Genomic DNA, 12,648 nt, shown 5'->3' on the forward strand with positions numbered 1-12,648 from the left:
ATTAGTTTCCTTCTTCACTTCTTTCTTTCTTTAGCCGTTGCCTGAAAAATTCATAATGAAAGGAGTTGTGGAACGATTTAATGAAGAATTCATTGAAACAAGAAGGAAAGCTTTGCATAAGTTTTTAAACCGGATTGCTGATCATCCTACTTTAACTTTTAATGAGGACTTCAAAATTTTTCTTACTGCACAAACAGAGGTAATGAAACCTTCCGATATTCAGATAGCTAATGGGGAAGCCAGATTCATTTAACAACCAGGTTTGCTAACTTAACAACTGCAAGGATTCACTTAACAACTGTAGCATGAAAGGTCATAAAATGGGGAAAACCTCTCAGCAACATAAATTTTGGGCTCAGGGCCACCTGCATACCTCCAGAGGGTGAACCTACCAATATTGCTTCCTCCTCCTATTTTCCCCACAACAACAATTGGAACAGCTTGCCTCCAGGAGTTGTGAATGCCCCAACACTGGAAGTCTTTAAGAAGATGCTGAATAACCATTTGTCTGAAACGGTATAGGGCTTCCTGCCTAGGCAGGGGGTTGGACTAGAAGACCTCCAAGGTCCTTTCCAACTCTGCTATTGTATTGTATTGTATTATAATTATGGGATATTAGTCAGGTTGACTGACCCAAAGTTACCCAACTGGCCTTCATGGCTGAAGGGAAACTGGAACTCATCATTTTCTGGTTTCTATGCCAGGACATTCACCACTACACCAAATTGGCTCTCTTTCCTCCCTTATTGCTACTTTCCCCTCCTGGCCTTACAGAGAGATTCTCGCAGGAGCCTGGCCAGAAGCTTAATACAGTCAAAATGGAAAACACTGGTTGTGGTTGCATGTAACACAAAGACAGGTTATGGCGAGCTGCAAATGATGAGCTGCATTTATGCATTCACCTTTCAGTGTGGTTTCAAGTTTTGCTATAGATAGACGTTTAGATGTTTGGGGAGAAAATGGATTGCATGGATATTGTGATGTAATTGTGATTTTATGCTTTTAATTGCTGTACACTTACTCTAAAATAAAACCACGATGTCAGCCTCTGTTTTGCTGCTTGCTTTTCGGCTGCCATTGAAATGGGGAAGTGGGGGGGCATAGTATTTGGGTGTGGGAAATATTCTGTGCAGGAGTGACTGTAAGAAAGGAGTTGTTCTCACCATCTACTGCGCATGTGGCAGGGAGGGAGTTTCCCGCCAAGGCCAACTGTCCAGCATACCAACCTGATGATGATTTTGGAACCTGGGTACTTGAGAGACCGCCTGCTGCCAATTACCTCCCAAAGACCCATTAGATCACACAGATTAGGCCTCCTCCGGGTTCCATCTATAGCCAATGTCATCTGGCTACTACCCGGGGGAGGGCCTTCTTTGTGGCGGCTCCGGCCCTTTGGAACGAGCTCCCCGCAGAGATTCGGACCCTCACCTCTCTCCAGGCCTTCCGAAAAGCCGTTAAAACCTGGCTGTGTTGGCAGGCCTGGGGTCGATGAGTTCCCTTCCCCTCTCGAATCGTGTGGCTGTTGGTTGCTTTAAATTCCCTTGTACTTTTTTGTTGTAGTTCTTTGTGCTTCCCTTCCCCTCCCTTGGGTTTGTGCGCCGCCGTGAGTCCCGCCGGGAATAGAGCGGCATATAAATAAAATGAACCTTGAACCTTGAAGATGTTTCCGACATGACACCTGTGGAGTAATTGGATTGGACTATGGGCTGGGGTTACCAAGGGGAGGGGAATGGGTCACATATTGATATCTATGATTGTGCGCGCTTTTGTCTCGGATCCTGCTTTGCTTAGTTACTATTTACTTAGAACCACTAAAAGTACTCTTAATTCTGCAAAATGGAGTTGAGTGGTTTCTTTCTTGGTTACTGAGTGAAGCAGCCCTGACACATAATTTTACTTTTACGATCATTGATTAAATGGTGACATTCAAAGAAATCGTCAGAGGGAGTTAGGTGGCAGCTGTTCTTAGTGACTCTGTGTGATTCGCTTTTCTCGCCGTGTGCATTTAAACATCCAAACGAGACTGTGCTGTTTCTGTGTGTCGTATACTACATGTGGATATATGCATGTTTTTTTTGTTTGTTTATATTTTTGTCATATTTTTTTTAATTGAGAATTTTGGAAAAAAAAAACTTTTACAAATATTTACTTCCTTCCCGCCCCCAACCCCCCCCCAACCTTCCACCTCCCCCCCTCCGACTTCCCAGAACCAATACAGGATATAAATCTTTAACAAAAACATTCTAAAATAAACTTTAAAAAAAAGTTAATATCATCTTTCATTTGAGCTTTAACTCCTCTTTGCTAGGCTAACTCTAAACAGATTATATCATTCCTTATTTCTTCAGTTATAAGCTATCTGGAATTTCTTAGTCCCATATTTATTTTGAGTATAGTCAATCCATCTTCTCCACTCCAGTTTATATCTCTCGTTTGAATGGTCCTTGAGATATGCTGATATTTTGGCCATCTCTGCTAGGTTTGTTACTTTCAATGTCCATTCTTGAATAGTAGGCAAATCTTCCTTCTTCCAGTATTACGCCACCAGCAGTCTTGCTGCGGTTATTAAATGCAAAATCAGGTTAATCTCTACAACTGTACAATCAGTAATTATACCTAACAAAAATAACTGAGGGGTAAACTTTATCCTTTTTTAAAGAACATTTTGCATAATCCACCATATTTTTATCCAAAATGCTTTAACCTTTTTACAAGTCCACCATATATGATAGTATGTAGCATCAGCACAATCACATCTCCAGCATTTAGGTTGTAAATTCGGATACATAGAGGCCAGTTTTTTAGGATCTAAATGCCTCCTCTATAAAAACATCTTATAAAAGTTTTCTCTCAAATTTTGGGCTTGTGTAAACTTTACATTTCTTACCCAGATCTTTTCCCATGTATCCAACATTATTGGTTCTTCAAAATGTTGGATATTTTTGTCATATTTATGAAGGGTAAATTGGAGGTGTTGACCCTTTGAGAGCTCTATGCAACAAAATTTCATTTTAACATATGTCGATTAGTGTACATTTAAAGCAGGGGTGAAATGCTACCAGTTCAGACTGTTTCGCCCGAACCGGTAGCAAAAAAAAAATGCTACTGGTTCAGGAGAACTGATTTTTCCAACGATCAGCTGTGCAACACGATTTATATTAGCTAGAAAGCAGGATTTCCTGCTTTCTAGCTAATCTAATCACGCAGCACAGCGGATTCCTCCCCTCACTGTTCGCTTACCTCGCTGTTCGCTTACTCGCTTGCCAGGCACGCTCAGTAGCAGGCTCCGCCCGGACACCATTTTGATGCTCTGCACATGCTCACATTGCTACTGAACCAGTAGCAAAGATAAGTGGCATTCATCCCTGATTTAAAGTAACAATAAAGTTATTTTAAGTCTAAGTTTGTGAAGCACATAGGCCTGCTATGTGTGACTTCAATATTGTTTTGAGATTGTGTTCGGGGTTCTGCTGTGGATGTGGGCTTTCGTTACATTAAATTGATTCTACAAGAAGAGCCATTTATCCATCCTGAAATTGGATTTCCTCTTTTAATTTTTAGGAACTTTCATCTCACCGGAAGCAGGGGCCCGGCTTACTTAGCAGAATGGGTCAAACAGTCAAAGCGGTGGCTTCATCAATGCGAGGCTGTGCTGTGAAAAACCGCCCGGAAATATTTACAGAAATGAGTGACTATGTGGATGTGTTTAACCAGAAAATCAATCTATTGAACAAAATCTCCCAACGAGTTTACAAAGAAAAAAAAGGTTGGTGGACCAGGAGGAAGCGGAGTGGGGAGGGGAGGTGAAACTAATCTTGGGGTATATAGATTGACCATGTTTCCCCCTGCCAAATTATAAAGCTTCATAGCAGGACAAGTTATAGACCTATAGCGTTTTTCCCCCTGTTCTGTGCACCTGACAAATGGAAAATCACAGGGAATACTTTTTTTCCTCTGAAATAATTCCAGCAGAACTATTGGTTTTAACAGCTTTGACACTGACATGGAGTAAAAAATGGAAGAAGTTAACAGCTGCTCCTGTAAGTCAGTTGGTGGGTTTCAAAAATTGTTCGAACCTACTCTGTGGGTGTGGCCTCCTTTGTGGGAGTGGCTTGCCGCCCATGTGATCGGATGGGAGTGGCTTGCCGCCCATGTGACCGGATATGAAGATGTCGACGACACTTGTCAGAACCACCTTAAATTACCTCACACACAGCACTGGCATGCATAAGAATATGAAGTAAACTTGTTTTTTAAAAGGCATCTTTGGTTTACGTTAAAACAACTTCAACCCACGCAATGTTCTGATTGCAACACAAACGCAGTAGTCATCCTTACCTTTCACAGAGGCACTGAGTTTTATAAATATGAGCAAGATAGTGTAGAATAATCATATCCAAGGACCAGTGGTGGGTTTCAAAGAATTTTGGAACCTCTTCTGTAGGTGTGGCCTGCTTTCCGGGTCCACTGGTGGAACCTCTTCTAACCGGTTCAGTAGATTTGACGAAGCGGTTCTACCGAATAGGTGCGAACTGGTAGGAACCCACCTCTGCTGTAAGTCCTGATTTCTGTGTAAGAATGGGGGTTAGTCCACATTTTTTAATTGAATTATAAAGTACCGTGTTTCCCTGAAAATAAGACAGGGTCTTCTTTTCTTTTGATGCCCAAAATAAATGCTTGGTCTTATTTTGTGGGAGGTCTTATTATTTTTGAGGTGCAGGAGGCTCCTTAACCTTGGCCCGCAGCCCGTGGATCAGCTGGTCCAGAGAGGGCCGGACGTTCTGTCTCTGTTTCTGGCACACTCTTGCTGGCCTTAGTGTCGCTGGTCCTGTCATTCTTTTTGTGGCCACCACTAGGAGAAGGGGCGCAATAGGTAGAGTTTGCAGGAGCAGCCCCTGCGAGGCTGTTCCGCGTGGATGGCAGATTCACGTGTTCCCCCCTTCCCACCCATGCATTTAAATATTTTAGGGGAAGCCTTATTTTAGCGCATGCGCTCAAAAGCCTGATAGGGCTTATTATCCAGGGAGGTCTTATTTTTGGGGAAACAGGATATTATAAAATACAAAGTAAATAGGAAAGCAGTAGATGGGGTAGGAGAGGAGAAGTGAGGAAAGATAAGAAAAAGAAAGAAAAAGAACCACTGACTTCCGACTCTCTCTGTTACGGTAAAATAAGGCATCAACATCAAATCACAACTTTTTTATTTTATTTTTCATAATATTACAAACAAGCAATTTCTATAAAGATCTATCAGTCTCATCGGTAAAACCCGAAGACAGAATTTCATTCTTTTCCACTTCGAGCATGAATTGATGTGGGAAAGTGGGTTATAAGGACAGAAGTTAGGATCACCCTTTTCCTTCTTCCTTTGAAAGGAACTGTCTGAGAAAATGCTCTATGGAGACAGGCAGAAACTGGTTGGTGTCCTTTTCAGATAATTTGTACCCTGCCATCAAAGGTGCCACTTACATAGCAGCTATTTGCTGTCGGTGGCAGATCTCTCACACCAATTCATCTAATGCCTGGCTACGTGGCCAATCACTCAGAGTTTTAAAAAGGTAGGAAGGAAGGAAGGAAGGAAGGAAGGAAGGAAGGAAGGAAGGAAGGAAGGAAGGAAGGAAGGAAGGAAGGAAGGAAGGAAGGAAAGAGAGAAAGAAAGAAAGAAAGAAAGAAAGAAAGAAAGAAAGAAAGAAAGAAAGAAAGAAAGAAAGAGGGATTGCCATCTCCTGTGGAGAGAGCAATTAAGAATGTGGGTGATGTTTTCAAAAAGACACATGGCCAACTGTATGGATCAACTTCGCCTTGATTTCCAATCTGTTTCCCAAGTCGCTGAATTTCGTTAAAAACCCATCAATATAATTTTCTCTCCCATTTAAGAAGATTGCAGCTTGGGAAAGAAGAATTGGCTTTTCTTTCCTTCTGTGCTGTAGCTCCCAGAAAAATCCACCCACCTACCACATTGCTTTTTAGATTACAGGTTTCAGATTTAAAATTTTAGGCTGGTGCCAATAAAAGGAAGTTTCCTAAAGAAAATGCTGTATATATGCGAGTGAACAAGGGAACAGGTGAATTTTCAGGCACAGAAATGAAGCGGAAGATGCTTAATTTTCCATCCCTTTAACACTGAGCTCCACTAAATATAAGCCCAATTCCTTACATGATAATTAAGCTTAGGGGGTGGAGGGGGGGGGGAACACCAGTTCCTAATGATGCCAAATTTTCAATTTTTAATTGCCAGGAAGAGGAGTGTTGCCTTGTAACACTCCACATGCATGTAGCAATTATATCCACATGCATGTAGCAATTATATACATTGCCTTCAGCTTGTGAATAAAAGCCTATATATAGATATACACTACTAAAGAATAAGTAAAGTAAACTTTAAGAAGGAAAACATTGGCAGCAATGTATAAGAAGTTTTTCTAGAGGTGGTCTCGCATTTTGTCCATGGTCTGTGTTCTTTTTCAAAAAAGCTTGTTGTTGTTGATGTTGTTGTTGTTGTTGTTAAAAAATTAACAGATGGTTCAAGTCTACTGTATCATTAAAACAATTCCTTCCCTCTCCCCGCCCCCTCGGGAAAAAGCATTTTACCAGGCTCAGAGCAATAATCGTGCCAACGGTTTTACAAGGAAAAGGTTGTTTTCTGAATCCCGAGCTGTGGAGAAATCTGTGGCCAGAGTGTAGGACTTGGCAATCAGCCTTGTCAATCCTGGATAAGGGGAGGGAAAATAATGCCAGGAAGTTGCCATGGAAGCCAATATGAAATACGAAAAGCCAATCCAGGAATTCTTTAGGATTTTAAGGACAAATTAGCAGATTTAGCAGTGCATATGCTTTTTGTGAGCAAGCTTTTTATTCTGGGTACATAAATGACGTGAAATGTTCTGTGTGCATACCCTTAATATAGCTCCTTTTAAAAAAATTATCATTTATATATTGTTTTTCAGATTTTTTTAAAAGTGCTTCAGGCACAATATTTTAATAATTCTTACATGGATTTTATGTAGCAATTCACATACTAAGCTACTACCATTTCCATAGTTCGTAATATATTTTGAATGCAAAAGCAAAAGTTTTTTTTTTTTTTTAATTTAAAGCTGGCTTAAACTTGCATCCATATGTTTGAATATCCTTAAATGGGAATCTTTTGCAAATTGATGTTTGGTAAGATGGCCCCAAATTTCTGAATTAATTAATTCAACTTACGCTGCCTGGTAGCAATTCTAGACAACTTAGAATCATTAAAATCCAATAAAAACATTAAAATGATAATTAATAACATTAATGTACTTAAAATAGACAAAGATGAGAAGGAATGGAAAAAGATGCAGGTAATCTTCACTTAATGACCAAAATTAGGACTGGACATCTGTTGCTAAGCAGTGCAGTAGTTAAGTGAAACATCCTGTGACTGTACCACAACTGTTCAGCTGCAGTCATTAAGCAAATCATTCAGGTCATTAAGTGAGACATTGTGTGATCATAATTTGTGATTTTACTACCAACTTCTCTATTAACTTTGCTTGTTGGAAGCTGGCTGTGAAGCCCACAAATGGTGATCACATGACTGCAGGCTGCTATGACATTAATAAATGCATACCAATTGTGAAGTGTCTGAATCACAGTCTCCTGAACCTGGGTCACTTCGATAGTTATAAGTTTGAGGACCTGTCATAAAGTTACTTTGTTACCACCAATGTAACTTCCAACATTTGCTAAACAGGTCAGTTGTTAACTAGGGATCACCTGTCTCTACTATTGAAGAGCCGAGGTGGCGCAGTGGTTAGGGTGCAGTACTGCAGGCCACTTCAGCTGACTGTTATCTGCAGTTCAGCGGTTCTAATCTCACTGGCTCAAGGTTGACTCAGCCTTCCATCCTTCCGAGGTGGGTGAAATGAGGACCCAGACTGTGGGGGGCAATACGCTGACTCTGTAAAGAGGGCTGAAAGCCCTATGAAGCGGTATATAAGTCTAACTGCTATTGCTATTGCTATTGAACTTTTTGATTCTATATGAAAAGCTGTGGTGGCGCAGTGGTTAGAATGCAGTACTGCAGGTTACTTCTGCTGACTGCCGGCTGCCAGCTGTCGACAGTTCGATTCTCACCGGCTTAAGGTTGATTCACCTTTTCATCCTTCCGGGGTCAGTAAAATGAGGACCCAGATGGTTGAGGGCAATATGCCGAATCTGTAAACTGCTTAGGGAGGGCTTTAAAGCACTGTGAAGTGGTATATAAGTGCTATTGCTACTGCTATATGCCAGCATTTCAGACTGTCGTACAGGCAGTCCTTGACCTATGACCATAATGGAGCCCAAAATTTCTGTTGTTAAGTGAGACATTTGTTAAGTGAGTTTTGCTCCATTTAACAACCTTTCTTGCCATAGTTGTTTAAGCAAATTAATTCAGTTGATAAGTTAGTAACCCAGTTGTTAAGTGACGTGACCCGACAAATGCACGCACAACAAAAGCACGCCGACAAAACCGCGGCGCTAAAACCGTGGCGTCATCAACACGACGTCATCAATGCGGCGACAACAGCGCAGTGACAGAAGCGCAATTTAAGTTAAGGTTAGGGTTAGGTTTACAGCGCGCTTCTGTCGCCACGCTGTTGTTGCCGCGCTTCAGCGCTCATTCGTCGGCGCGCTTTAGAACTCGCGGTTTTGTCACCGGGGTTTAGTCGGGCGCGCTTTTGTCATTCGCCCTTTTGTCGGTGAACCGTTAAGTGAAACTGGCTTCCCCATTAACTTTGCTTGTCAAAAGGTTGTAAAAGTTGTTCCCATGACCTTGGGACAATGTTCCCAGCAATGGTCCTAAGTATGAACCAGTTGCCAAGCAACTGAATTTTGATCCCATGATCATGGGGATGGTACAAAGGTGGTAACGGTGAAAAATGGTCATAAGTGACTTTTTCCAGTGCTGTTATGACTTTGAACGGTGATTGAAAGAACTGTTGTAAGTGTGGGACTATCTGTATTCTTCAGAAAGAGTTTCTGTTTCTTTATGATAATTGCTTGGGAGATTATGAAGTCCTGAGTGTCTTTTCTCTCCTCCCCCCCCCCCCCCGCTTCCTTTTCCCAAGACTATTTTTATGAAATGAAGGAATTTGGTCCAATTCACGCACTCTGGTCTGCTTCGGAAGAAGATCTGGAAGATACATTAAAAGGAATGGCTACAGGCATCGACCAGTGTTGCAAAGCTGGAGACAAATGGATGTCCGCTCTGTCCGAAAGCTTCTTCCCTGTCATACATGAATATTTGCTTTATAATGAAATATTGATGGTAAGGTGGGTTGGGAGCTGTTAAACAGCTGAATTTCCTCTGGTGTCATTGCTGCAATGGATGCTCCCATGAGTTGCTGGTGCGTTTTCTTAGTCAGTGCGAGTAGTTTAGCCCTGCAGGAAAGGATTATATTATATTTTCTTTTCCTGCATGATGTCTATGTGCTTTCCTGCAAAATACACCTCTTTCTTCTCTTAACTATACATGATCTACTGGTCCCTAGGGAGAAAATAGCAAGAAGGCAACAGAGAGCCATGATTATAAAGCTAGTTAGTTTGGGGGAGGTGTATCAATGATTGTTTTGTGAGTATCAATGATTGTTTTAACAATAGAATATTGTAGGTTTCCAGAGTATGTAAGTCTTCACATTTGAACTTCCTTCTGCATGAGATGGATGGGTAACTATATTTGGAAAGGAGGAATTCCATTTGAATTGAGATACTCTTTTAACTCACAGAAAGAATATCTATAGATATTCGTAGTTTAAAAGTACGTTATGAACAGTGGTGGGATTCAAATAATTTAACAACCGGTTCTCAGGGTCAGGTTGGCTGTTGTGGGAGGCGTGGCCCTTCCCCATCCTCCAGCTCCGCTGCCCGTGCAGGACGCGCTTCCCGCGATGGCCAACCAGACCCTGGATGAACCGGTTGTTAAATTACCTGCCCCCCGCCCCCCAATATCAAAAGTGGATAGCAATAGCAGTTAGACTTATATACCGCTTCATAGGGCTTTCAGCCCTCTCTAAGCGGTTTACAGAGTCAGCATATCACCCCCACAGTCTGGGTCCTAATTTCACCCACCTCGGAAGGATGGAAGGCTGAGTCAACCTTGAGCCGGTGAGATTTGAACCGCCGAACTGCAGAACTAGCAGTCAGCTGAAGTGGCTGCAGTACTGCACCCTAACCACTGCGCCACCTCGGATCTTGGGTGCTGCGCTGCAGTGGAGAAATGGGAAACTGAGTGGCCAGCATGAGGGATGGAGGAAGAGCAGGGAGAAAAGAGAGAGAAAGCGGCCATCTCCTGCTCTAGTGCATGCTGCTCCGTTGCCCATTTTTCCATTGCAGCACAACACCCAGGATCAGTGGTGGGTTTCAAAAATTGTTTGAACCTACTCTGTGGGTGTGGCCTCCTTTGTGGGAGTGGCTTGCTGCCCATGTGACCGGATGGGAGTGGCTTGCCGCCCATGTGACCGGATATGAAGATGCCAATGACACTTGTCAGAACAGCCTTAAATTACCTCACACACAGCACTGGCATGCATAAGAATATGATGTCAACTTGTTTTTTAAAAGGCATCTTTGGTTTGCGTTAAAACAACTTCAACACATGCAATGTTCTGATTGCACCACAAACGCAGTAGTCATCCTTACCTTTTACAGAGGCACTGAGTTTTATAAATATGAGCATGATAGTGTAGAATGATCATATCCAAGGACCAGTGGTGGGTTTCAAAAATTTTTGGAACCTCTTCTGTAGGTGTGGCCTGCTTTCCGGGTCCACTGGTGGAACCTCTTCTAACCGGTTCGGTAGATTTGACGAACCGGTTCTACCGAATAGGTGCGAACTGGTAGGAACCCACCTCTGCCCAGGATCCACTTTGAGAACAGGAGGGAGGCGGTGTAATTTAACAATCGGTTCGCCTGAACTGGTGCGAACCAGCTGAATCCCACCACTGGTTATAAACCTACTTTTGTATTGGCCCCTACAAGGAATGCAGTTTTTCATAGCTCCTCAGTTCCATGAGAAATAAGTCAAAAGAAATCCAGATGAAAATAATCCATAACAGATTTTTTTTTTTTAAGTCTACAATGGCTCAGTATCCCTCCTACTCCTGGGCGTGGGAAAATAGGCAGGGTTTCAGCAACTTTCTAAGTATCATTATGGACAGAGGTGGGTTCCTACCAGTTCGCACCTATTCGGTAGAACCGGTTCATCAAATCTACCGAACCGGTTAGAAGAGGTTCCACCAGTGGACCCGGAAAGCAGGCCACACCTACAGAAGAGGTTCCAAAAAATTTTGAAACCCACCACTGACACAGACAGACAGACAGACTCACACAGAGAGAGAAAGAGAAAGGAAGGAAGAAAGAAAGAAATAAAAGAAAAAGAAAGAAAAAGTGAGAGAGAGATGAAAGAAAATAAGGAAAAAGGGACAGAGAGACAAAAGGAAGGAGAGAGAGAGAGAGAAACACATGGCCGGCAAGCCACTCCCACCAGGTCACATGGCCGGAAAGCCACTCCCACAAAGGAGGCCACACCCACAGAGTAGGTTCGAAATTTTTTTGAAACCCACCACTGATTATGGGAGAACAGCCATATGGATCACTGCTGGGATGCTCTTCCACAGGGGAGGCAACATGACAGAAAGTAAATGACACTGTTCAATTGAAGAATCTGGAGTACATCTACTCTGCCTGATCATACAGGATAGGCAGCAACTATTGGAGATACAATGGTCCTTCAAATACTCAGGCCCTGAGTGATGCACTTGAAAGGATTGTTTAATATATATTGACAGTATTACTATTGCCCAAGGTTCATTTGTCATGTGCATGGTGACATAGTTCAGCAAATGGAAATTACACGTTTAGGAGACATTTTCAGTTGACATTTAGATAACACAATAAAAATCCCTTCGCCCAAATAGTTCTCCTAATGAAGACCACAGAAGCCTACTGAGATAAGGAGAGTCAGACAGGAAGAGCCATGCAAATTACAGGGGTTGAATTAGGATCACATTCTGTACGGCTTCTACTACAGGATGGAGGACAGGTGGGCAAACCACGGGGAACAGCAGAATGTCAGTACTTTCAAAAAGACTTTACAAAAAAAAAAAGCCACCTTATGGAGGAGACTCCGTGAAAACCGGATGAGTTGAACAAGGTCCAGAGAAACATCTGTGTGGCCCATTAGAATTCAATTTGACGGGACCCCTTATCTTGTGCTATGCTGTATGATTAATTGCAGGGAAGGTGAGATGAGAAATTAAAGGATGTTATTGCATTTGTTGGACCCTCACACTCCACCTCAGCCGCACAATTAGGCTGCATTTGGTGCAGGCAGGGGGTGGCTCATCCTTCCATTAACACAGCTTCTCGGTTTCATTTCTTTCCCATTCTATTCTGTTGACAGCTGCAAGACTTGCATTCAGCTGTAGATTCTCATACTGGGGAGCAGGCAATAGCACTCATTTAATAAATGTCATTTTTTCTTTGAGGAGCAAAAAGAAAAAAAAGCCCAGCTTTTTATGGACCCACTTGTACCAATGCAACAATAAAGCTTTTAGCCTCTCCCATCAAGCAGACAGAAAAAATGACAGCCAGGAAAACCCAGTGTTACATATAAGAGGGTTGCGGACCAAAAATCTC

General features: G+C 42.3%; 1 protein-coding gene across 1 annotated transcript in view; it reads left to right on the plus strand.

Moving 5' to 3' along the window:
• SNX7 (sorting nexin 7) overlaps positions 1–12,648 on the plus strand; it is a 71,907-nt gene that overhangs the window by 29,974 nt on the left and 29,285 nt on the right. The window contains exons 4-6 of the mRNA XM_087719295.1: positions 35–199; positions 3,562–3,766; positions 9,081–9,280. Of these exons, the coding sequence (XP_087575421.1) occupies positions 35–199; positions 3,562–3,766; positions 9,081–9,280 (570 nt within the window). The remainder of the gene's footprint in view (positions 1–34; positions 200–3,561; positions 3,767–9,080; positions 9,281–12,648) is intronic.

The sequence above is a fragment of the Thamnophis sirtalis genome, unplaced genomic scaffold (genome assembly GCF_051295495.1).
Source record: "Thamnophis sirtalis isolate CommonGarterSnake01/CBP01778 unplaced genomic scaffold, rThaSir2_p1.2 scaffold_7, whole genome shotgun sequence".
NCBI classification, from domain to species: Eukaryota; Metazoa; Chordata; class Lepidosauria; order Squamata; family Natricidae; genus Thamnophis; species Thamnophis sirtalis.